The sequence below is a fragment of the Squalius cephalus genome (assembly GCF_949319135.1).
Source record: "Squalius cephalus genome assembly, chromosome: 8".
In the NCBI taxonomy this organism is placed as follows: domain Eukaryota; kingdom Metazoa; phylum Chordata; class Actinopteri; order Cypriniformes; family Leuciscidae; genus Squalius; species Squalius cephalus.
The window spans coordinates 13,754,144-13,781,311 of record NC_137129.1 but is presented as its reverse complement, the minus strand read 5'-3'; the positions used below and the strand labels follow the sequence as shown (position 1 = coordinate 13,781,311).

At 36.1% G+C, this 27,168-nt stretch overlaps 1 protein-coding gene across 2 annotated transcripts in view; it reads right to left on the bottom strand.

Annotated features, from left to right (window-relative positions):
- Positions 1-27,168, bottom strand: part of dtnbp1b (dystrobrevin binding protein 1b) — a 37,854-nt gene extending 10,686 nt beyond the window's left edge. For both annotated transcript variants that reach the window (XM_079879465.1, XM_079879466.1), the window contains exon 1: positions 26,900-27,168. In XM_079879465.1, coding sequence (XP_079735591.1) covers positions 26,900-26,942 — 43 coding nt within the window. In that variant the 5' untranslated portion in view covers positions 26,943-27,168. The remainder of the gene's footprint in view (positions 1-26,899) is intronic.

The following is a 27,168-nucleotide window of genomic DNA, read 5'->3' as shown; positions in this document are numbered from 1 at the left end:
TTATTTCTCCTGAGAGGAGCTTCAGTCTTTGCTGCTGCTGTCCAGATGCACTGACCTGAGACCAAACCTCCTACTTTCTTCTCAATGAATACTGAGTCTTGAAGAGGACCAGATCATTTTGAGTTAAGAAATACAGAGGCTTAAAGAATACATTAATGCTACAGGGCTAGAGAATACTTCAACTTTTACTGCAGTGATTCTCAACCTTTTTGACTCCGCCCCTCATTGTCCACTATAAAATTCAAAGACTCCATAGCCCTAGTTTTATTTTTAAAACCTATTTTAAAAAGTTACTAAAATAATTAAAATTTAAATGAAAATGAAATGAACTACATGTCAGGATTCCAGAAGTTTTTATTTATTTTCTAATTTTAAAATATTTTTCTGCATTAAATATTTTAGAGCTTGGAATAACAATTAAAAATTATTTATAAAACCAACATTATAAAAATGCCCATGACATAAGGTTTTATTAAAGGTGCTGTATGTAAAAAAAATGTTTTGACTGTACTAAAGCATAAATCTAAACACTGGGTTGCCAGTTGGCCGAAAACACAGCGTATTGCAGCCATGGAAGCCAGCAAATGAACTGGATCAGAGATTGCAGATTCTATCCAACCTTAAAAATCTCTATGACCAGAGGCATATTAAAACACGGATAAATTACAGTAACTCATCAATTAACAGTGTCGTTCATGTTGTGTCTTCAATCTGGCAACCCGCGTGAGTGTCGAGTCTGAGCAGGAGGCTGAGCAGGAGGGGGCGGGGGAAACAACTCTCTCCAATATTTTGAATTTGGACTTCAGAACCCATTTCATTCACTAGCAGTCTATATTACATACTGCACCTTTAATTTACATAACTTTTTCAGGTCTAGAAATCAAAGTTTTAATATTAGGCTATACCTCATATTAAGGTTTTCCAAGACAGTGGGAACTCTGTTTCTTCTTATTTTTATGTGTATTTTGTCGTCCTGAGACCCTATTTTGCCTAATGCTTGAGAAGAACAGCTGTTCAAGTGGACTCGAGACTAAGACACAGAAGAGTATAAAAAATGTCACTTCCTGTTCTCTAAGAATTTCAATATTGGACACTAAGAACTAACTATAAAAATAATTGTATAACTATACACTATGTACACTCTGTAACAACTATAATGATAACTACATTAGCTGCATATTATCCACACCAACAGACAATAGCTCAAAATAGTTCAACACATCAGAATAGTGAACTTCTTTAAAACTTTAAAGTAAAACGTTTAATTTGAAATTATTACAAATACACATTTTAAAAAGTACTTTAGTGTGTTAAGAAACCTAGTCATGAAAGCGTACTCTCTTGAAGTACACTTTTAATATAATATTATGTACCGTTTTTATTTTTATTTAATTTTTTTATATATATACTTATAAGGTTTGTAGTACACAAGTGCATATTCAATACAATTAAGTGCACTTCTTTCTCACCAGGGCTGTGAATGCTCAACCTTTCAGAAAAGAATGTTAAATTTTCAGCGAAGCCAAACAAACTTCTCACCAGTGCCAGAGTTTGCAGGATTCTCTTGTGTTTAGGCCTTATCTGAGATCATGAAGTTTCTCTGTGTACTACTGCTTGTGGCCAAACATTTGTATTTCTTCTTTCCATATAAAGAGAAGAAATTTGTTAAAAGACCTAGAGGTGTGATGCAGGAATGAGCGAGCAGGTGCTGACCTAAAGACTGTAATGAGATGATCCCCAGAGAAGGGGAGATAGAGAGCAAAGGATGCTTAATAGTCATCACTCTGATGGCAGTCATCTGGCTGTGTGATTTAATGCCGATTAATTGGATCCACTTATTGACTGTGTCATTCCCCAGTGAGCACATGAATGATAGCCCGCAGATACCCCTACACACACTCCTTCTATCTTGGTTCATGTTCTTGCAATGGCTTCATTTGTGTGTAATTGCAATGACAGATTGTAGGGATGTAGAAACAACAGAGACTCGTGCTGCAAGCGGAGTGAGCACTATTGAGTGGAAGACGATGTGCTTGGTTTGCCATATGGGCTTGTTGTAAAGACTCATTCACACCAGCCTTAGTTCACGTCTCAGTCTTTGTGTGGCAACACCTGCGTCTCTTACTACGCCATTCTCCATCTAATATAGCCTCATTCAGAGCTCTGTAATGGCTCGTCGTGAGATCGCAAGCCATTTTGTATAATATGTGAGGGGTTTTAAGTGTGAAGTGGCTAGGATTGACGCTGTTAAGGTAGAGCGAGGGAGAAAGTGCGACTGTTCAAGAGGGAAATTAAAGCAAAGCAAACCCTTCTGTGAAAAGTCTGATTGTTTACACTGCTACATATGATGATTGCAAATGAATACAACTATAAGGGTTAGTTTTAGGCCTGATATTGCATAATGCAATGTAATTCATAATACAATGTTGGACCAGAAATGATTCTTGGATTTCAGGGTTAGGACAGGGTTTGTAAGTAGATATTTAACGGCGATGTATCTGATTGCTAGCCTGGTAATATCAGACTCTGCTACTTCACTTTGCTTCGTAGAGAGAGTCTGGAATAGCATAATAGAGAAGTGTTTTCTCTCTCGCGGGGGGAGCGCTTGTCTGAAGTTTAAAATCATTGGTTACCCGTAAGCCAATCACATAACGTTTGGTTATGGCGTGTGTTATGCGCATGCTCAGCAGCATCTAACTTCCACTGTAAACACATGTATGATGCGAAAACAAAACCATCGAGCGAAATACCGGAGTGAACATGGCTGTGCGCGACTTTTGCAGATTATGTGAAGTAAAAATCTACGCATCCACGGTACAATCAGCATCTACGTCACGGCTCTCAGCCCGCCCTCTGTTCGTTGATTGGCCCGGCTGTTTTCAGGCCGGTGGAAAACTGAAAGATACGCTGCTATCTCAGACTGACTACAGAAGCGAAATGAAATTGAGCGGAAGTAGGAAGTCTGACGTAGTCAGGCTATCTGATTGCATGATAAATAGAAAAAAAAATAGAAAAAGAAAAAAAAAGCTTATTTAATAGTATTAAATCAGCCTATAGTGACCCTTTATGCTCCTTTTGCTTTACTTGTGAACTTAATGGTGTTAATGACACTAACTGCTGACATATAGATGTCAGAGAAAAGGATGAAAAATGATAAGACAAAAAGTTATTTTATTTGCTCATGGGGAGAATAAAAGTGCTCAGCGTGTTCTTCAGGATTTGACTGCCACTGTTAGTCTAGTCATTCTTAATGGTTCCAGACAGAGATAGAAGATGTTTAATAAATGAAGTCTATGCAGAGAGAGTTTGATTGAAGTGCTCCCAGGTGAGCTGCAGCACGGTACTGATTTCCTGTCAGCGTCTGCCTAGTGTACGGACATATCGTAACTGGATTCTTTCACACATCAATAAACCACATTACATTTGAAGTCAGCAGTGAATCTTACAGGTCTCATTTTTTCCCTCTCTCACAGTGAGAGTGGGAGATCTTTAACTTTGGATTTTATTGGACACACACACACACACACACAGAAGGAAGTCCACAGGCTGCATTTTTCATCTGGCCATTGTTCATTTAACCTGATGTGTCTGCTGTTGTGTCCCAGCATTCCTGCATGCCAGCACACTTCAGCATATAATCGTAGGAGTGTGAAGCATAGTGGACTGAGTCACACTGCTCCTGTCTGGACCGCTCTCTATCTAGTGCTGAAAAATAGGTCACATTCATTTACATCAAGAAACCTCAGCTTTTGTTTGGAGAAAGAGCTTGACTTCCCTCAAAGAACACAAAAACACCATTGCTGTCCACTCAAACCATTTACACTACACAGCTAGAAGTTGCAGGTTTATTGACCACATTACAGTTATTACTATCTGTCTGTATGTCTGTCTGTAACACTTTATAATGATGTTCAATTTGTTAATATTGGTAGCTCATTCATAATATTTCATTCACTCTTCCAGCCACTCAGTAAGTTCTCATCAGTCAATCAATCAAACCATTAATCAATCTGATTGATTATCATAGACTTTTACATCAGCCAAGTAACTCACCATATCTTATCTAATCCAACACAAAATATCAAGTGCAATTGCCTGCACCAGCAGAAAACTGTAACATCTCGCCTTAGTAGGGTTGATAAAAAACTGCACTTTAAAGTCATCTTTTGACATCTTAACTAAGTCTCAGTTAAACCACCTTCACACCCCACCCCAGTCAGGGCTATAAAAATTTAATAGCCTAGAGCTTCGATCAGTTTTATTTAATGTGTCATTCTGAGAGAATGCATTATCCATGCTGAACAGCTGTAAACGCCTCCGCCCAGGATCAAAGGACTGCCTCAGACTATTACTTCACATTTCTGTCAGAGCTATGCAAGCGATGAGCATGTTATGTCTTAATGTGTAATGGACCCATGATGCCCGCCCCAAAGCCAGTGGGTATCAGGCTGTTGAAGAGGAACATGAAGAGGAAGAACAAAACAAATCCTTTGCGTACATTTAGGACGACAGAATTACTGGCTGCTACACTTCTCATTAGAAGGCCTCCTACTGTAAGCACTGCTTTCACACTGCAAAATCATATGAGCGCAACCATTAAAGAAACATTTTGGCTTCAATACAGGTTAAGCTCAAATGACAGCATTTGTAAAATAATGTTGATTACCACAAAAAAATATAATTTAGACCTGCCTGTTCTTTTCTTTAAAAGCAAATGGAGAGGTGAGGTACTTGAGAGAAAAAAAATTGAAATGTCACAGAATTTCTATATTTTGTAATAACACTGAAACATTCATCCAAAACTTTTTTGGTTCCACTTTATTTCGATAGTCCACTTTAGACATTCTATAAGTAACTTCATGTCAACTAACTCTCATTAGAGTAGCAGTAGGCTGTAGTAGACTGTCAAGGTGATGATACACAGGGCAACTTTTTGAGCAATGTTGCTGGGCAATGTTGCCGTCAAAAGGCAACCAGATGAGACACAGGGCCCACGACCGAACTAAATTATCCAGATAGAAATGTATTGCCCATTTTCAATGGGAAAGTGCCCAAGCAACAATCGCTCGGCAAGATTGCCCAGCAACATTGCTCAAAAAGTTGCCCTGTGTATCATCACCTTCAGTAGACTGTTAGGTTATGGTAAGGTGTTAGGGTTCGGGTAAGTAGAATAAGTTGACTTGTAGTTGGCAAGTTATTTATAGTTAATAGAATGTCTGTTGGGGGACCATCAAAATAAAGTGTTATCAGATATTAAGCAGACAGTCTACTAATACTCTAATGAGAGTTAGTTGACATGTAGTTGCAAAGTTACTCATAGTTAGTAGAATGTCTAAAGTGGACTATCGAAATAAAGTGTTACAGATTTTTTTTGCACATTCACTCATTAATGATTTTCAATATGGTTTTAGTTAAAAGTTATGGCTTATAAGCTCTCAAAACTGACCCAGGAATGCAAAGAATAAGTATCAGCAGTTTTTAAATGCATTAGGAAGGTTAAGGTCCTTTCACATGATTCTTGTCAGTGTTCTCTATTGTTTAAATTTAAATTCTGACCCCATTTACTTTTGACGTTTGTATTACCAACGATTAGCGGACAATTCAAATGATGTATCATTATCATTAATGATGTATCATCAAGGGCAGTGCCATGAAAAGCTAAAACAAAATGTAAGAAAGACAAATGAGTAAAAAGATACATTGTTTACCACAAGTTGAATTGAAATCTCCAAAAAATACTAATTGATTTGGTAACAGCATTACGTTGCAGCAGCTTCTGCAGGTGCATCTGTTGCCATGACTTTAGATGATGTTTTTCTTTTGACTGCTTTCAAGGCTGTTGAAGAGCATTCTGTAGGTATGAGTAGGAGAGGGACACAGGGAATGACACTGCATGTTCAACAGGTAACCAAGCAACAAGCAAACAACAAAACACAGCAGCCACGAACTGCCCCTGCGCTCGCCCACTTCATCATATCCTCATGAGTTTGTTAAAACGGCGTTGCTCTCGGCTGCACACGAATAACTGGACGCTCACATGAAGATCACTGATTTGTGCTTTCAGAAGCTTCAGCTGGCTTCTTTTGAACACCAGGGTAACATTCAGTGGGTGTTTAATGTCTTGGAAAGGATACTGTGATCTTGAAGAGCATATGGGATTGTGATTGAGCAATACTGTTGAATATGGGTCGGTTATGGGCTACATCCCCATTAATCTGATCAATTTTAATATTTTTCTCTACATTTTGGTCCTTTGTCCACACTGAGACAGCATTTTTGTCCAGCGAAAACTGAGGTTTCTGAAGACACTTTCCCAAATGGATAAATTTGGAAGCACTTTTTTTTTTTTTTTTGCGTTGTAGTGTGTCGACTGTGAAAATGGTATTCTAAAATGACGTATAATTAGTCATGTGACACATATTGTACCCATATATATCTATGGTTGACTGGCATCATTGTGCCTGTTATTCACTTTGAAAGTGTTTCAAAGATAAAAAAACATTTTTACATATCACATTTCTGCATAGATGACAACAATTGCTGTCCTGTAGCAAAACATGTTGACAATTGTGTTTTAGATCATACATAAATGACGATTTTGAATGCAACCTCTACACATAAGTAAGTGGTGAGATATTTTGCTAATAAAATGATCATGCAAGAAATAGCATGAGAATATTATTGTGTATGGTCTCAGGGAGCTTTTTTTATGCATATATAAGTTTTCAGATTCACTGTGGACGAGCAACTTTTTAAAAAAATGCTAGTGTGGATGGAGTGGTTTGAAATGAAAATGCTGTTTTCAAATATTTCCAAATTAATGTGGATGGGTGGCTGAGAGAGCTCAATGCACTGCAACTGAAGAAAACACATGCAAATAGAAAAAACACCAGAAAATTAAGAAAACCTCGTCATCAGTTTGACAACATGTGCTGTCATACAGAAATGCACTGCAAAAAGCTCAATGTACTGCAACTGAAGGAAAAAACGCAAATAGAAAAAACACCAGCAAATTAAGAAAATCATTTCATCAGTTTGACAACACGTGTTGCAAATACGCACAATGCACCCAAATACAGAAACATACTGTAATTACTCAACGCAACCAAATACAGAAATGCCTTGTAAATACTCACAACGCAACCAAATACAGAAACGTCCTGCAAATACTCACAACACAACCAAATACACAACTAAATACAGAAATGCACTGTAAATACTCAACGCAACCAAATGTAGAAACATACTGCAAATACTCAAAACACAACCAAATACAGAAATGCGCTGCAAATACTCACAACACAACCAAATACAGAAATGCGCTGCAAATACTCACAACACAACCAAATACAGAAATGCGCTGCCTGCAAATACTCACAACAGAACCAAATACAGAAATGCGCTGCAAATACTCCCAACACATCAAAATACAGAAACATACTGTAAATACTCAACGCAACCAAATATAGAAACATACTGCAAATACTCAGAACACAACCAAATACAGAAATGCGCTGCAAATACTCAACACAACCAAATACAGAAATGCGCTGCAAATACTCACAACACAACCAAATACAGAAACGTACTGTAAATGCTCAACGCAACCAAATATAGAAACGTACTGCATATACGCACAATGCAACTAAATACAGAAAAGTGCTGCAAATACTCACACCACAACCAAACACAGAAACATACTGTAAATACTCAACGCAAACAAATACAGAAATGCGCTGTAAATACTCACAACGCAACCAAATACAGAAACGTACTGTAAATACTCAACGCAACCAAATATAAACGTACTGCAAGTACTCACAACACAACCAAATACAGAAATGTGCTGCAAATACTCACAACACAACCAAATACAGAAACGCACTGCTAATACTCACAACACAACCAAATACAGAGACACACTACAAATACTTACAAGACAACCAAATACAGAAAAGTGCTGCAAATACTCACAATGCAACAAAATACAGAAACATGCTGCAAATAGCACAGACCACAATGAAAATGTTTCAAGGGGACCCGAATAAGTGACAAACCTGGCTGGGAAATGCTTATTGTTCAATATCTACCCGTCAGTGGTGTTGTCAATGACTTGAAAGGTGAGTTGTTGTTGTTGTTTTTTTTATAATCATGATTGTATGTGCGTGTTGACTATTTGCAGCGCGTTTCTGTATTTGGCTGCGTTGTAAGTATTTGCAGCACATTTCTGTTTTTGGTTGTTTTGTGAGTATTTGCACCTCATGTGTTGTCATGTGATTTTATCTATTTGCATGTTTTCTTCAGTTGCAGCGCGTTGAGCGTTTGATAACAATATCAAAAACTGTACGATTTTTGGACACTGATCATGGTTATCCCATGGTATTCTTTGAAGTATCTTGTAAACACCATGGTATATTTTAAATTGACATCTTATATACTTTTGGTTTAGTGTCTAATTCCTTAGATATTTCTGATTGTTGGTAACACTTTACAACAACTTTTATTAAATAATCTATTAACAAACTATTTACCTGTACATTCCCAATATTAAGCGTTGGAGATTAATATAAAGTACTACTGAGTCATTTGATATTTTCTAAACAGCTCAGAAAAGGGGATTCCTTTTAATGTATTGATCAAATGTGGTGTGAGTCAGATTTACACCCATCAGACATGAGTAGCTAAGCATGCTCAATGAAAATCCAATGGCATAAAAACTGTAATATTCCGATAATGACATTAAGCTGTCAATCAATCATGTGCATTAGTGAAAGCCAGCGGAGCTCATAATCCTCCTCCCACATCCACATGGGAAAAATCAGAGGTGTCAGCTCTGGGCAGGCCAATACCATTAGACTGTACCAATGGAAAGACAGGGGTGGTTTCCATCATACATTAAGCCAATGATATACAACAGCAATAGAGAATTGTATGTGTAGTGCACTAACCTGATGCATGATGTTACACAAAAGTTTAACATATTACAATCTAGTATGCATGCAGCATGCAGGTGTGAAAAATTGTTTCCCGCAAATATTAGCAATTTTATTAAATGACGAGAATAAGTGAACTAATAAGACCAAATTATGTTGGTTTATCACAAAACAGATGGCACTTTCATTAGCAGTGTGAGATATTTCTTTAATATGGTCTGCTCTTTTCTCCAAATTTGTTCTCCCAGTGTTGGCAATTTCAGCACAAACTGCAGACATGGTAGATTTAATAATCCTCTTTATGTCTTGTCGTTTTTTTTTTTTTGGTTTTTTTTTTATTATTATTCTGTTCATTAAAGGAAACTCTCTCTGGTACAGAGCGGCTTTGGGAAGTAAAATTCCAATAATTTTCTTCGTATGGTTTAAAAACAACAACAATGGATGACAATAAAATGGCTTTAATGGGTGAATTACATTACCCATAAGAAATGTAGGCTCTTATGGGCGATGCAATTTAAATCTTATATATATATACATAAATGTATAAAATTGCATGCATGTATACTGTAACTACATTCCCCATAAGAGATAAATATTTCTATGCAATTTAATGAATGTGTATATAAATAGTCTTCACTGAAATAATTTGTGGACATTTCTATGAAAAAAGATACTAAAGCTACTGAAACAGTATGTGGTCACTGTTGTACTCTATTGGTAAATATTATATAATGTCTAAATGTGTCTCTGTTTGTTTTTCTTTCCTTCTTTCTTTCTCTTTTCAAGGCTAGCAAAAATGTGTGTAGTTTTCTTGTGCTACGACCCGAAACCATAGCTCCTGAATAAAGGCCACACTTATGCATTAAAAGCCTTTGGCCACAAGCATGAGAAAGAGAATGAAGGGGGTGGAAGACACTAGGACGAAAATAGAGTCAAGCATTTATGTAAGTGTGTTCCTCAGGGTCGTGTTTTCTAACCCCTTAAGATTTGTACGTCTTATGTTGATTTGATTTGACTGAATGGGCTTGTAGGTGTCTTTTGCCCTTTGATAAAGGTAATATGGTGTTATGTTAAATATGTGCCATCCCCATACCAACCCACACATTTCCCAGGGTGATTGTTAGAGGAAGCTGCAAGAATCCCAACATATCAAGGTCACCGTAAGCAAATGAGTCAATGCAAATTAAGACTGTAATGAAGGACTGAAGAATGTACAAGATGACACCTATTTGCTGTGCTTCCTTAAGTTTTCATTTGCACATTTATACAAATACATACTCATACACTGTGTTTACAATAATGTTCAGCAAAATATGGATGAAATGTTGTCACAATAAAACATGAAAACAGAAAATGGATTTATCAGTCACTGTGTATTTTTTTCACTTATCTACAGCTAAATTCAGCTTTTAAAAAATATTAAATGGCATTCGGCAAACAGATATGTTCGAACATTTGCCATCGTCCATGGTAATGTTGTATATCAGCGGATCTTTTTCACTGCAGTGGATACGTATACTGTATAAAAAACAAGTAATAAAAACTCAGTGAGTGTTTTAGCGCAATTTTCTCACGTCATGGGATCACAACACTAAGAGATAGTAAATCTTTTCCTGGATTTTTTTTGTGCGTTCCCGAGATTATACCTTCCTTAACATAATGCCGAAAACCCGAAGTCTCTAGGTGGTCTGGTTGAGGAGTAGATAGAAGTGCAAGATTGGTGCGCACAGACAGAACAGAAATCATGAGTTAACAATCGCAATTTTGTCCGGTGGAAAATTGCGCTAAAAAGCGGTAGCAACATTTTAGGTTTTATGAATTTAACTTAAATTTGCAGTAAAATTTTTTATATTTAATTACCTAATATTTCAAATAACCTGTTAAAATACCATTCTACTAAAGTACTAAAATCTGTTTTGAACCTATACTATGGTAAAGAAAAAGCCACATGATGAATCACAGTAGCTTTTCAACAAGGTCAGGTAAATAATATAGGAGCATGGTGACACACACACACACACACACACACACACATACAAAACAGCATCATGGTAACTTAAACATAAGATGTAACATAAAGCCTTAATGTACATAACTGATAAGAAAAAAAATTAAAAGAAGAAACCGTTATTTCAATGAAAAACCATCAAATGTGAATGTCAATTTGCGTTTTTTTCAATGTAAATTATATACATTTAACAGTATTTTACTGTAAAATTACATTAAATGTCTTATTATATATATATATTTTTTTTTCTATGGTATGCTGCGAGGGAACTTACCATTAACCAATGAACAGGTTTTTACTGTATACTTTTTAGTCTTTCACCATTGAAGCGACAATATATATATATATATATATATATATATATATATAATTTTTTTTTTTTACAGTGTACCATTATCAATGCAACAGAAAACACAGCCAAACCATGAATTGCTATAGTTGGAGGTATTTTAAATAAATTGACATTTTAATTACAGTCCACATTTAGGAGGACACAATGCATCAAAGCTAACACACATGGAATAAATAAATACAAATATTTTCTTGAAATTTCTTTAAGGCTGTCATTAGTAAACACTGCTATTTGTGGGAGTTCTGCTAGCACAACCACTGGCTAAATCAGACGCATGCCTCATAGTGGGTATCAATTACAATTGTCTGCATTCTGCCATGTGTCTTAGTATCGATAAAGCTATAAATACCACTTTAACCCTGAAATATGATATAATAGTCTCAGAAGTAGTCTGACGGTGCAATGATAGCCTGTCTGAAAGGACTAGGCAGCCTGACAAGATAATGATTAGATAAGAATGCTCTAAACATAGAGAGTTCCCTTAAATTGATCAGACATCCTCTTTCTGTCACTTCTCTCCAGGTCTGAGCATATCAGAATGCTTTCAACCATAAAACAGCAGGGCTAGTATAGGGAAACACCCCCTAAAATAAAAGGAACAGTTTTTGTGGATGATTTGCAACGGTTGATTAACCCTTATTTTACCCAAGTAAACCTAAGTTGCTTCAATTCAGTAAGTGCTCATCTTGAAATATTAATAACAATATAAAAGTTAATCTTATGGGACACATTTTCAGTTATACTAAAAAGACTTTTACTTACTTACTAAAAAAAGGTTTAAACTATCAGACAACGTTTTAGTTGATCATGATGATAATTTAGAGGCCTTAGAAATTTGTGCATCAAATATGATACTGTCGGCTTAATATTTTATTTTATCAATAAACGATGATATAATTTTGATTTTTGGTTGAACTACTCCTGTAAAAAGTGAATTATGCAGGGTTTTCAATATGAACATCAGTGTGTAGTACATAGAAAGGCTTTGATTCCCCAGGCTGTTGTTCTCTAAAGAATGAGAACAGAATTCCTCCCCACTGAAAATGCCACTATTCATTATATCTATAAACTCCAGTGCCTTAACACACTCCTCACAAATAACACATGAAACACCCTGCAGGAATCCATTAAACTGCTCACTCAGTTAAAAAAACTGCCATCGAAATGGAAACAATGAGGAAAAGAATGAGAATGACCAGTGTGATGTAAAATGTTAATTAAAGTCCAGTGTTGGCCATTTGAACCTATTATGTATAGCTGCCTTATTAATGAGGCGGCCTAGATAAAGAAGGAAATGTATTTGTGCACACAAGTGGAAGAGTTGTACGTCAGGCTGAATGAGAGTCAAACCTATGATGCAATGCAAAGAAAGAAGGAGTGGATCTCCAAATAGACCTCTGAAACAGAAGTCTTCCAACGCTGTTGTCAGAATTTTGATTTACAATCCCATTTCAGCTCATACAGGTCAAATGAATTCTCACAGTGCTATGTTCATTTCTCTCAAGATCATAAGTTGACATTCACTGTGAGGTGCGTTCAATAGTGACCTCAGACCTCCTCATCCACATCAGAAGATGTGACTCCTTTGACACACACCGGAGGGTGTCATTGTCTGACATCAGCACACAGATGCTGCTATTACAGCAGATAATAGATGTGTCCTGTGTCCTAGAAGAAGGATTTTTCAGGATTCTTTGATGAAAGATGTGAATGAGAACATTTATTTTAAATATAAATATTTTGAGGCATTATTAATGTCTTTAATTATGTAACATTATTATTGTCTGAATAAAGGTTAATTTAAAAAAACTAACTTGTTTCAGATAAGAAACCTTTACAAAATTAAAAATAAAATAATTATAATAAATCAAAGACACTATCATGAAATAAAGATTATAAACGCTTCTTGTTTTTAAATAGATACCATATTGATTTATGATTTTAGGCAGAAACTATGCTAATGTTTTAATAAAAGAATGATACAGTACATTACAACTGAGTTTACTTGGAAAAGAAACCACAATGTGGTTTTCTTGCTTACACTTTTTTAACCCCTGTAATACGTTAAAAAACTGTACACACCTGTTCCACTGGTTTGGACCCGGGGGAACATAAGCTCATAAAACAGTCATAACTCCACATTCTTTTTCTATCAAAACAACATCAAAAACACATCAACATTCCTCTGAAATGTTTCAGAAAATATTCATTTTACTTGCATAGCCTTTTACTTTCAGATGAAAAATATAGATGACAAACAGCCTGAATGAAATATTAATAAAAATAAAACGAAACAATGAGGTTTTGTACAAATCACAAAATTGCTAAGCTTACTAGTAAATAAAAAGGACCTTGAAGCCTAGACTTATACTTTATTATGGAGTAATTCAGTATATACATCATAAGCATTGATTTAATGTGGAAAAGGGCCTCTTCCTGTCCTTTTGCAGATGTGCTTCAGTCTCGTTCCATTAGCCGTAGTGTTAGTGGGATGGCTGACAGGAGAGCATGTCAGAAATGAAAATACAAGCGTGTCTTTGAGAATGACAGTCTCAGGGAGATGTTGGCGACTCGGGTGTCAGTTTGGATTTGCCATTGGTCTGACGGGTTTTGTAGCATCGGGAGGGGCCACAACAACATTGAGAGATCCAGTGTGGCATAAACCATTTTGAGTGGCCTCTAATAGGAGAGGTATTACAAACTGAACCCATAATCCCTTCAGATCAGTGACAGGAAGAAAGTAAATAGTGCAGCAAAATGCAAGTAACACTGTAGTGCTGTTACTGTTAAGAAACATCCTGAGACATCACTTGAACATCACTGGATTTGAAATTAGTAGAAAATAGTTGAAATTATTAGGGCTCCAAACTGACAAAAAGGGTCATAAATTGGACAAGAAAAAGATTCACAATAATAATTTACAATCTATTCACCACAGGGAGATTTCACTGTTTGTATGACTCCACTTGCTGTTTGCATGTTCAGAAAGGCTGCCAATCTCTGGTGGATTACTTTCTGAAGGTTACATCATTTAACAAATAGGTAGCCACAAGTGAAGTCTAAACAAGTGGGAGGCATTCAAACATTCCCTGCTGTGTATGTGAAAAGAGTAGTATCAAAGTCCAAATTCACAGTATTCAGAAAACAGTAAGCAAATAGCCAGATGACCTACTACTTCAGGTGACCTTCTGAACGGTGCATCTAATGGACATTTTACTATCCCATGAGGCCATGCGAGAGAAGTTGTGAATGGCAGGATATCAACGGAATTGATGTAGATCACATGACAATGACCTGATGTTAGATGTTGTACATCTGGATTTCATTCATATTACACACATTCATAGTATATTGAACATACTTTTTTAACAGTCGTAAAATAAGTTCTTATTCAAATGTGGTTCCTACTCAGTATGCAATTCAGGATGCAGCTATTGACTTTATGAGTGAGTCACTGAATCATTCATTCAACCGATTTGTTTAAAAACAATGATTCATTCATGAATGCAATTACTGTGTGTTGCTCAGAGATTCTTGCTCAGTTAATTTCTCCTGTAGCTTTGTTTGGAAACATTTTTGTTAATGTTGCAAAAATACACAAAGTAACTGATACAATTTTATGTATGGCTACCTGGTCATTTCTATATTCCAGAGCAGTGGTATTTTAATTTTAGAGTTTCTACAGTTTAACATGAGCATCGCGACAAAACAACAGAGCGGTTCACAACACAAGCGTTCAGGGTCATTTACGGTAATGATCTTTCGCCACTACGGTAATGATCTTTCGCCACTACGGTAATGATCTTTCGCTGCTACAACCTCTAATAGTTTTAGAGTCAAACGCGCTTCCCTCAAGCCCATTCGAAGACGCTAAAGTGCCACATTAAGAGCTACAGATGCCACAGTTATTTTAACAACTGTAGCAGAAACACGATGAGCAGCAAAATATATACTTTTGTTAAAACGCTGTAGAAAACGAGCATGCAGCAAATATAATTATTTGTATCTGTCATACAGATGACTCCGACTGTTTGACTAAGCCAGGTTTGTGACAAGTTGACGCGTGGCGCCTTTTTGTCAAGATTCTTATCTTTTATGACTATTTTGAGTGTTTATGATTTTTTATTTTACAAAGTACTATGGTTGCCCCCATGTATAACTTGTTCCAAAAAAGTGTTGTCCAGACCTCCACTGGGAGGAAATATAAAGACCGGACCTCTTCGATCTTTTATTGAATACCCCTGTCTAGAGCCTTAATGTTCCTCTCTTTCTCTCAGACAGGAGTTAGAGTACTGTGCCTAAGTGTTAGCTATACTTAAATTATTAAAAGACATTGATACAGTTAAGTAGAGTGTGTTTTTTTAAGCCAGAGGGACATTGTAGCTCATCTACTGACTGTGAAAAGCATGGCTCAGCAGTCTTACCATCCCCCTTTATTGATGTTACCTTTTATTGTGGCCTTTTACAATACGCTAGATGTTCTCTCTGGCTGTCAAAGTCTTTGTGTGCTGTATGAAGTGGGTTGAATGGGCTAAGGTGCTATCACAGCTCTCTCTCTCTCTCTCTCTCACACACACACACACACACTGTAAAGGAACTTCTATCTCTTATTTCATTTTTACAGGACAATAAATTATAATCCTGCAGAGCTGCTTTACTGATAGTACGTTACACTTTATAGACTGCTGAAACTGTAAAAGCACTCTCTTCAAACGCGGACGGAGAGACGGACACTGTACAATAGGGGGGAAAAACTGCATGTATGTACATACCGGTCAAAAATGAAATAATTAAAGATTAATGTTTTTGAAAGAAGTCTCTTTTGCTAGTTAAATATAGTAAAAATTATTTGAGATAATATTGAGAAATTTTCCCTACGAACGTATTCTCTACGTTATGGGGACCAAATGTCACCACAAAGATGGTAATACCAGTCAATTTTGACCTTGTTGGGACATTTTTTGTTTTTTTAAAAATCTATAAATGCAAACGTTTTCTGCGATTGGTAGGTTTAGGTTAGGTTAGGTTAGGTTAGTGTGTGTGTGTGTGTGTGTGTGTGTGTGTGTGTGTGTGTGTGTGTGTGTGTGTGTGTGTGTGTGTGTGTGTGTGTGTGTGGACTCTCTGTGAATAACCTGCAGAAGGGACACTAATCCTGCTCTCATCTGCTGAGAGTCCAACTCAAACAACACATCTAATTTGCTTAAAAGGCTGTTTACTACAGACTGGCAGCTTGCTTTCCCAGTCTCCCTCCCTGTGTACGTGTGTGTGCGTGCGTGCGTGCGTGCGTGCGTGTGTGTGTGTGTGTGTGTGTGTGTGTGTGTGTGTGTGTGTGTGTGTGTGTGTGTGTGTGTGTGTGTGTTTAAGGTATTTAGCTAACCTAGCTAGTTCTTTTTATTTTTGATGTTTTGATTGATTTAAATATAAATTAAGGTATTTAGCTAACCTAGCTAGTTCTTTTTATTTTTGATGTTTTGATTGATTTAAATATAAATATAAATAATGTTAGTGAGAATAATAATAATAAACTTTTAGACATCAATCTGCGATAGACATTGGTTATGCTCATCGTTGCTCGCTGCTTTGAAGGTAAAATGGCTCTAAATATTATGACGCTCATACAAAAGACCTGAACTTGAAGCAATGCGACTTGTTTTTCAGAATAGGAAAGCTTGTTGCACATAACCCCCATAGGACGCATTTATGGTCAGTAGTTGGACATATCAGTTAGGAATATCCGTCATCAGACTTGAGATGAGACATTCATCCGGTTAAGATTGGCTTCCTTTCTGTTTGAGGTCCCAGGGACCCAAGTGCAATATTATAAAACAATAGTAATTATAAACCTATTACATTCCTTTCAAATGTGTTTGGTGTTGCTCTGGCTTAATCAAAACCCAGTAAACAAACATTATTGAAGCTTCAACTAGGTCATATTACAAAGTAGCTGTTGAAGTCCATTTGACTTGTACACAATAAAACATGACAGTTGTGGTTACCAGAAAATATAATGGCAATTTGTCAGGTATTACAGGATGGCATATTGTTGCCTGTATATTCTAAAACTTAAAACCATATATTTCATTGATCAAGTGATGATCATGGTACCAAAATCTGCTTTTTACCTTAAAATATACTGATACCCACCATAGGAATGACATTTTATTGTTTTTCTTTTATTTTAAATTATAAGGAAATGTATAGTTTTTACTTGCAAAGCCCATAAATTTGACAGTATTCTACAGTAATATTACATATATCACAGTGTTTAGCCATTTACAGTTCTTCACCATATATGATACAGTAATGTACAGTTAACCAATTAACAGTCTTTTTTGTACCACTTTTAGTTATTTTCTGAAATTTTTTTTGTAACACTGTATATCTGCAGTGTGTATAGTAATCTGACAATCAGCATGTAAAAATGCATTGTGTTTTATGTCTAATACTTTTCATAGTAGATGCTTGAAGCATGTTAACAATTGGAAATTTAGTTAATTATCAGTTCTCATAAATTAAGAAAAGTTGTTAAGTATCAGCATGAAGCTTTATTCTGTCATCGTTTACTCATCCTCACATTGTTCCAAACCTGTATGACTTTCTTTCTTCTGTGGAACACAAAAGAAGATATTATGAAGAATGTGTTTGGCTCCCAAAGGTCAATGGGAGCCAAAAAATTCTTCATAATATCTTCTTTTGTGTTCCACAGAAGAAAGGAAGTCATACATGTTTGGACCTTCATGAGGATGAGTAAATAATGACAGAATTTTCAATAAACAACAATCCATTTAAGTATGTTTTCTGAGCTATTAAAAGGGGCGTAGGGTCTCTCACATTTCAAACATGCAGAATAAGTGAGAACAGAAAAAAAGCCTTAATAAAGATGCTAGCAGGGTGACGTCTTCAGCATAGATTGAATCGGCTCATCTTAGAATTGTCTCTCCTTTGAACCTCTTTGAGTCCCAGGGCTCTGGCTTAGTCTCATCTCATCTGCCTGCACTGGGAACCAGAGGTTTAGACTTGAATCAAATCACAGTTCTGAGGGCAACTTGAATTGGGGGGAACATTATTTGCACTATACACCACCATACCCTTCAGGTTTTTTACCTAACTTCAGATCACTTGGAATAAATCATTTCTAGACAGTCCCAGATGGTGACTGTGCGCAGTGGTTTGTTCATCAAAAGTTTGAGGGGAGAAAACACTATTAGTGTGAAATGTCATTCAGAATGACAGATTTGCTCATGTGTTTATTTGCATTATCCCGGCAAGCAAGTTAATCACGTCTGGACCTGTTTGATAGCAGAATTGAAAAACAGATTTAGTCCAAATACACGGCATAAGCTAGCTAATTATCTACCATATTTCATTTCCATTTCATTTAGAAAAATCAAAAACACAAATTCATGGCTATTCAAAAACACATTTGTATAGTGCTGTATATGCTAATTACTCAAATCCGTTTTACACCTGGCAACACTGTAGCAGTTTGTGGGACAGTGATGATTTCAGAGCATGGTACTGAATAATTACCCTATACAAGTACAATAGTATTACATGCCACTCCATGGTAATTTAAAGAAAATGGTTGGTAACGTACAATTGCTACCTTAATGATTCATTTCTACTAGTATTTTTTGATAATGAAGTACAGTTTTATCTTCTTAAAATTCTTATAAAAAATAACAATATTAGAAATACTATCAATAGTAGTAGTAATACAAACTTAAAAGTATTAATGATAAACAACAATAAAATATATATTTTTATTAAAAAGCATAAATAAATAAATAACAGTATTTATTTTGTATCATTAATCTTGACTCAGTTTGATTATAGGCTAAAGACCTGATCACGTAAAGACGAATGTTTGACACAAAAACTAATGTTCCACATGCGATTTGTCAATTCAGTTCAAATAAAAAAAAATAAAAAAAATGCTCTGACTTGTAATACTGGCAACAACAAAAAAACGACTTGTCTGTTGCTAACACCATAGCTCATATCATTTAATCACTCCAAGAAAAATGTAAATCAGCACAGCATCTTCATTCCCAAGTAACACTACAGTTCCATTTTATCCCCATATAAAGCTGCATATAGAATATGGGTCAGTCCCAGTTCAACTATTATATCTAGACATCCATGTGTGTCTTCTACACACTCACACACATAGAATAATTCCCTCTGAGCGAGTCCTCCTTTTGCGCTCTCAGCCACATCTGCCACCAATTAGCAGCAGCACAGATTCTACATCAAAAAAACATTCCCTCTTTTTGCTCCTTTACTTCCAGCTCTCGTTCTGAGCATCCATGTCCATTATTCCCAAATGTTTACATGCCCCTTTAACCTCCGGAAACCGTCAGCACACTTCACTGCTCACACTGAGGTTAAGTAGTTTGAGCAGCACAGGCCTGTTTGCTTCCGTACAAGCACCTGTTTAACCAGGTGCTCTCCGACTGCGAGCGCGCTGCTGTGCCAACCTCCCCAGACTGTTTACTGTGCTTGTGTAATGCAGCATGACACTGAACGCTGTATTCCCAACACGATTGCTTCTGTAGCGATGTTGTAAAGACATTATCCTCCCTTCATGTAAAGAACAAAGGGCAACGTAATAGTCCATTAAGACATCCTCCCTGCACCCTCCCCTTTGGCGACATATGCATGCTTGCATTTTTGTTTGTTATGACTGGAGAATTCTAGCTTTCTGGTATCACGTCGCTCACGCTCATTTTGATCTATTTTTATAAATCACTACTATTAGTCATCCTTTATGTCTGTCTGTGGGTTTTGCAAATATTTCCTCAAAGATCCTCAAACTGTTGGTAAAATCTCATAACTCCGCCCCATATCAATCTTGAATAAAGTGCCACACACATTTTGGACTGTCTCTGCTTGTTTGCAATGCAAGGGTTAATAAAGAACTGGATGTCTGAATAAGTACAGTATTTTCTTTACCCAAGAAACACTCTAAAGGCCCTTTCAGACAGGATGCAGAATGCGCTGCGCTATGAAACCCATTTATTTCAATGGCTTGTGCCGCACCCTATTATTTTGTAATATTTACAAATATTAAAGTATTTTGAGACCATGTAGGGAGACTACTCTGTTATGTCATTAAACATGCAAAATGACGAGGGCATGTGACCAAAATGTACTATACTACTGTTTAGGTAATGCATTGCACTATATGCTAGTTTAGCTATGCTAAGTAGCATTACATTAAATTTTAAAAAATTGCAACATCTTCCCTATTTATTAATTATAACGAGAGTGTTCTGGTTTTGTTGTGGTTGTATTATGCTTTCAACATAAACAGCTTTGTTGATTATATAGCATTATAAGCAGCAGAGATTATCTGGCAACCCACTGATGAATGATATGAGCCAGATCCGCATTAAGTCACTTTACAATCATACTCATATAGTAGATAATGTATAAACATGACAATCACATACATCCTATTTCTGAAGAGAAGTTTGACCAGCAATTTAAATTTTTCTATACGTGCTACTGTCAAAAACACATCGGTAAACAAGCTTTCACCACACTGCCTTTTGTTCAACATCAAAACACACACACTCACCTCAAAATCCAATCCATGTCTGCAGCTGTCATCCTTATGAAATAATTGCTGTGTATGAACACAGAGCAGGGACGTGCACAGACATTTTGAGGGGCAGGGGCTCAAGTGAAATAAAGGGCACTTCTCATAATTACGTAATTTTTTTCTTTTTTTAAACAAAAAAGTATATATAGGCTACTAACGCAACTCTGACTTCCTTTTTAAAAAATAAATAATTTAAAAAGTTAATTAATTTTATCTTCCTCAAACTCACGCAATTGTTTCATTTTCAAAAGATGTCTACAAAATAATCAGTTCACACAGAAACCATGGTCTCCTTAGTATTCACTAGGTTTATAGAGCAGCAAAGGAAACCATTACACAATGTGCATGTTTTGAAAACATTTTCTATGCTACTAGTTTCAAGTATATATTTATTAATTGTTTAAATATTTTTTGTTTCACAAGCAAAATAACTTTTTAGCTTCACACAACCAAGCATCAGAATACTGAATTGCCTTAATGTTTTAATCAAATACATTAATGTTATTATTGCTAAACACACAATAACTGATGGTGACTGACATGGACTTAGTTTCACATTTGAGGGAGGACTGTATCATCATCATCATCATCAAATAAAACCTTCAAAATCCACATTTAGATGGAGTTTGGTTTAAACCTACTACACTCTTAAAAATATTCTGTGGCTTAGTAAATATTACAGAAATATTTAACTTTATTAACTTAATAAAATCTCTGAAAATCTTACTTGATTGTTTGAATTAAACTTACCAAAATAATTGAGTAAAAATTCAATAAAAGCCAATGTCATGTATGTATTTGTGGTTGTATGGAATACTATTTTATAAAGGTTTAGAGGAAATAAAAAAAAGTTAAATTACTCATAAATAAAAAGGTAATTTATAAATATTGTTATTTTTAATGTTTAATGTTAACTTATTTCTACACTGTAAAAAATGTTACTGCTATTTACTTAAAAAAATTATGGTAACAATATTACACATAATATTTTTGAGTAGTTAAAGCTTGATTTCATTCATGGAATCTACCTGAATAAATCATGTAAAACGCCCTAATTTATTTAGTCTATGACACACAATTTTTTTGTGAAAATGTGCTTTTTTATTTGAAGTATTTTTTATTCTCAAAATTGTGTGAAGTTAAGTGAATGGATATGACCTATTTATATTTAACTTTGAGATATATTGTTATATAAAAAGACCAGTATACTGCTAGAACAGCACAGAATCAAACTTGTTACTGCACTCTGTTATCATTAGCAGAGTTATTGCTACATGTATGTAACAATATGCTTCATAATATTAAATACATGCAGTTATTCACAACCTAACCATAAGCCCTACTCTTCTGCACAATGGTAACGATCAAAACTTTAACATAATAGAAGCTCTTTTAAATGTCAAACATACCTGAACATTAAACATTAACAGATGTTTCCCTTTACTCAAAAACACATGAAATAACACTTAATTTCAAGATTTACTCTCCATTTCCAGCCATGTGCAAAGCATGCTGGGAACAAACAATGGTGTCTCTAAATAAAACCGCATAAATTAGCTAATTCTCTTAAAATAAATAGGTAGCCCCTTTTCCTTAATTTTATGAGGTTTATCAGTTCCTCAATTCAAGCCTTAAAATTGTGTATGTTTCCTTAAAAAAAATAGGAAAATGCATCTCTTGGTGTTATTAGTGAAATGTTCTCAATATTTTCAATAAAACCCTAACCACAATTTTCTTAATAAAATATACATAATATTTTTAATGATCACCTCAATTTTTTTAATGAAAATTACAAGACTCATGATTCATTTTTTACAGTGTACTCAGTTTTATTTATTAATGTACCAGATGCAGTTACTCAGATTTACTACATTTTTTAGAGTGTATCCTCCATCTGTTTGCATCTGTAGATTTCTTCTAAATTCACCATTTTAGATTTCTAAATTTCAGGGGGAAAGACTCTTGATGTAAGTCTTTAACTGGGGACGTTCTGTATGCAAATTAGGCGTCAACTAGTTAAAATGCGCACATTTGCATCTAATTGACAGAGCAATGCAGGTAAAGGATAAACAAAATAACTAAAGCATATCACCTGGTGGTGATATATGCTTATTTTATTACATGGCTTGGTTGAATTCCAAAGTAGAATGCGGTCTGTTATTTCTTGATAACAGACTGCTGTGCGGAGTATAACAGACCGTTGTCATGAAAAACAGAGCGTAAAGACGGAGCGTACTATTTTCTTTAGCGGAAGCAATATAATCGGGTTTAAATCAATAAACTCCCTTTTAAATCAATAGTTTGTGTCAAATTAATTATCTATTTGGTAGGTAGCCATGCATGTAATAAGCGGGATAATGTATAGCGATTATCCCTTACACATAGCTAGTCTAGTAGCTCATGAGGCATGCATGCTAGCAAAACACAGGTTAACTATATTTGTCTTTGGCTAATCAGCAGTAAATTCGAGCCTCGAAAAAAAAAAAAACCCAGAAAAAAGCACCCCAGAAAAAAGGGCACTTTCTCTCCAGGAATAAAAAGGGCAGGTGCTCAAGCCCCCTTTGATGTCTATGTGTGCACGTGCCTGACACAGAGCAATGCCATGAAAAAAGAGATAGAGAGAGCAAAGGCTATACAGCACACTGCCAAATTAACTCCATACAAGACAATCATTTCTGTTGCATGCTAATTTAAACAATATTAATATTTAATGTAAAAGCAAGTGAACCTGGCATGCATAAATTTAAATGAAGCAGAGGAGAGACAAGCGAGAAGACAGTGAGATTAGAGCCGAGCTCTCTGCTGAATTCTGCTCAATAGTCTTTTAATCCGCACCTTCGTCATCTCACAGACAGATGGGTTTTAGCTGTCAGCAAAAAGTTCTGTGTGTAAATCCAACACAGGACTATCCAACAATAGTTCTCACCTGAGCATCGTCTAAAGCCTCTTCAAGAAACATTCACTCAGAATTTAAATTCTGTTATTATTTCACTCATCATATTTGTCCTTATTTGCATACATTCAAACATGATGCATTAAGATGAGTCGTACAACAGATTTGATGTCAATAAAGTCAAACATCATAGAGTGTTTTGTTAATAAAATTCCAATTTATCCATAGGGAAATTGATTTTTAATGATAACTTACAAACCGTAAAGACAGAAATACTGTGAGCTATGAGATACATAATCTGTGGTAGATGCTTTTGTGGTCCAACCTTGGAAGGATGCAGCCTCTGAAGTCCGATTCCTTTAAAGAATGCAGCCTCTGAATTGGGACACAGCTTTTTTAGGTCCTATAGGATTAGGGTTGAACACCTCTGTGTTTTTAGTTCCTGTTGCTATGAAGTCCCTCCTTCTGAAAAGTGCAGTGTACTCTAATTGGTTGGCTTGACAAGTGTGTTGTGATTGGTCAACCACTTTAAGCATTTTTCAGAACTGTCACGCCCAATACCATAACCGCATTAGATCCGGGAGGGGGTTGGGGCATCTTTTGGACATGGCGACAAACAACACACTACCAATGCAACTCAACCTGTTGTCGCCACTTCTTTTGGCATATGCCTTGAGCGTGAATTATTTAAATGAAAGAAAGCAAATTCAAGATAATTGAGACATTTCAGGGTGTTAATTACCGGTAATGTGCGAACGCAGAATGAAGATTACGGTATGATCACTTACAAGGTCAGAACGTGATAGAGTAAGAAGTCTACTTTGGGCCATTCATAAAGTTCTTATGAGATGACGGGATTACTGTACGCTGTTTACAGTAAGATTTTTTTAAAGGGGTGAAATAATGCCCTTTTCACAAGATGTAAAATAAGTCTTAGCTCAAAATACCCCATGGATATTTTTATATAGCATGTTAAAATTGTCACTTTTTGAGGGTGAGCAAAAACACACCGTTTTTGTGTCTGTCCCTTTAAATGCAAATGAGCTGTTGCTCCCAGCACAGAGGGCGGAGCTACAACAGCTTGTGTCCTTTTACCTCACACAGACATGCACTGAAAATTGCAAAAACTTTTAGCCTTTTATGTTCAAACCGGAGTCAGACAATGATGGAGAGACTCAAGAAGTGACAACATGTAGAATGCAACAGGACATCTCTGAATGGTTAGTTGATGAATTTATGTAGCTTATGTGTAGTTATCTTCTAGTCATTGATTAGCATATTCTGCTATAATCTATAAATCGCGTTCCAGGGATAATTTATGTAAATTTTAGGGTTTGTGATGTCACTATACCGGGAGGAAGCTCGTGTAGTCCTTTCCAGCCGTTTGTTGTAGTCCTTAAAAAGCAATTTCTTTAAAAGAAAATATCTCCCTTTGCTTTGAACTTTGAGCGTTGTAACTTTGCAGATGTTGTTTATGCTCAAACAGCAACATTACACACTAACTAAAATTAGAAAAGTGAAATCATAATCAACCACCCCTTTAATAGTTTTTCTATGTAGATATGCACAAGACGATCATCTTGTTCCATGGAAGAAAGAAAGTCATGCAGGTTCGAAGCAACATAAGTACATTTTTATTTTTTGGTAACTATACCTTTAAGAATCCAAATGAATAGATTAACTGAATGGCCTTATTTAAACCACTTTGTGTCAAAACACTGAAGAGACAAAATAACAATCACATCTGATGCTGATTTGAAACCTAAATGCATTGAGGGTCATTGAAAGCTGGTTGCTTTAGTAATTAATGTTATTCTGGGATGAGGTTTCCAGGGTCTGAGAGAGCCTTTACTGTAAATCACATCCTGAGGAGGAGAGACGGACAGGGGGATGGGTGGGGTCGTCATAATAACGAGACTTCGAGAGCTCTCCTGCAGTAATATTCAACATGAAAAGCCAAACAGACTCAAAGGCACTAGAAAAATGGCACATAGAGATGCGAGGTTTTGTTTATGCATGTGTGTGCGATATCACAGTGTGCCTCTGTGCTCCATCAATACTCAGTACTCAAGTTCGTCCCCTGAGGATTCTCCATCACACAGCTTTCACACTGACTCATACATGCTGCTATTATTCCACTCGCTGCTGCACCAATATCTTCAAACCCAATGAAATATTAACTAAAGTTTTTCTTGTGGAAAAATAGCACTGGACAAAGCTATAAAACTGCAGCTTGGAAATGGCAGCAACAGTGCTTAAGAGCAGAGCTTCTCAACTGGTGAAACATACAAACAATATTAAATGCTAATAAAAAATGCAAACAGGCGGCGGTAAAAGTATTATTCTGGTTGAGTACCAACTGTATAAGCATGCATTGTTAGCATAACTAGATAAATAGGTTAATCAACATTTAAAGATGGAGAAAACATCCATTTATTTTTAAAGTCATTGTTGCGTTAAAGCAGTCAGCAACACCTTTTGTGATGCCAAAGGCTGTGCGTCCAATCAAATTCTGTTGAACTTTGTTGCAAATGAATCTGTATTTGGTAGAAGCTAGCCAAATTGAGCAGATGACAAAATGGATAGGCTTCATTATACATTTATGCTTAGAGGATAAACACAGTTTTTGCGAACTAGAGTGTTCTGCTGCTGAAAGCAATTATAAAAAAAAAAAAACAATTATTTTGCATATTGTAGTTCATGGTAATGTGATTACATTTCAATGTTTGATTTTAAGGACACATTTGTTTACTTTTCCATGGTAGACAATATGACACCACCTGAAGTCCAGTGTAAAATCTGGATCCTGAAGCCCAAAACAATTGCGATGAACCTCTGATATTGAGCTGAAACACATTTTTGCTAAAATATCTATGCCTCTATTTCTTTCTTTAAACTTATTACAAAGCCATTCAGTGATTAATAAACATCAGAAATAATGAGACATTATAGCACTCCACCAAAATAAGCCAAGTCCAGTAAACAACTGGTATCTGAGATCCTGATCAACAGCTGCACTGTTCCAGCATGCACATCTATAAGCAACCCATGCGGAGTCTGAAGCACTAAAACCATCAGCAATGAAAGAAAGAAAGATGCCACTTACAGGAATTTCTCTTGCTGCCACTGGCGGATCCTGGGGAAGCCATCCCAGAGCCACTGCTGAGTCTGACCAGGAGTCTTACTGTGGGAGAGCCGGAGTGGGCAGAGGTTGCTGTTGTTTGTTTATAGCACAAGCCACCTGCCACACATCCTGAACGTCTAGACGAGCAGCACTGGAGGGTTAGACACACACACACACACACTTATGTACAGCCAGTGATGCTGTAGAGCAGTGCAGCGTACAGCGAGCGCTCGGCTGTCTGATGGACAGAG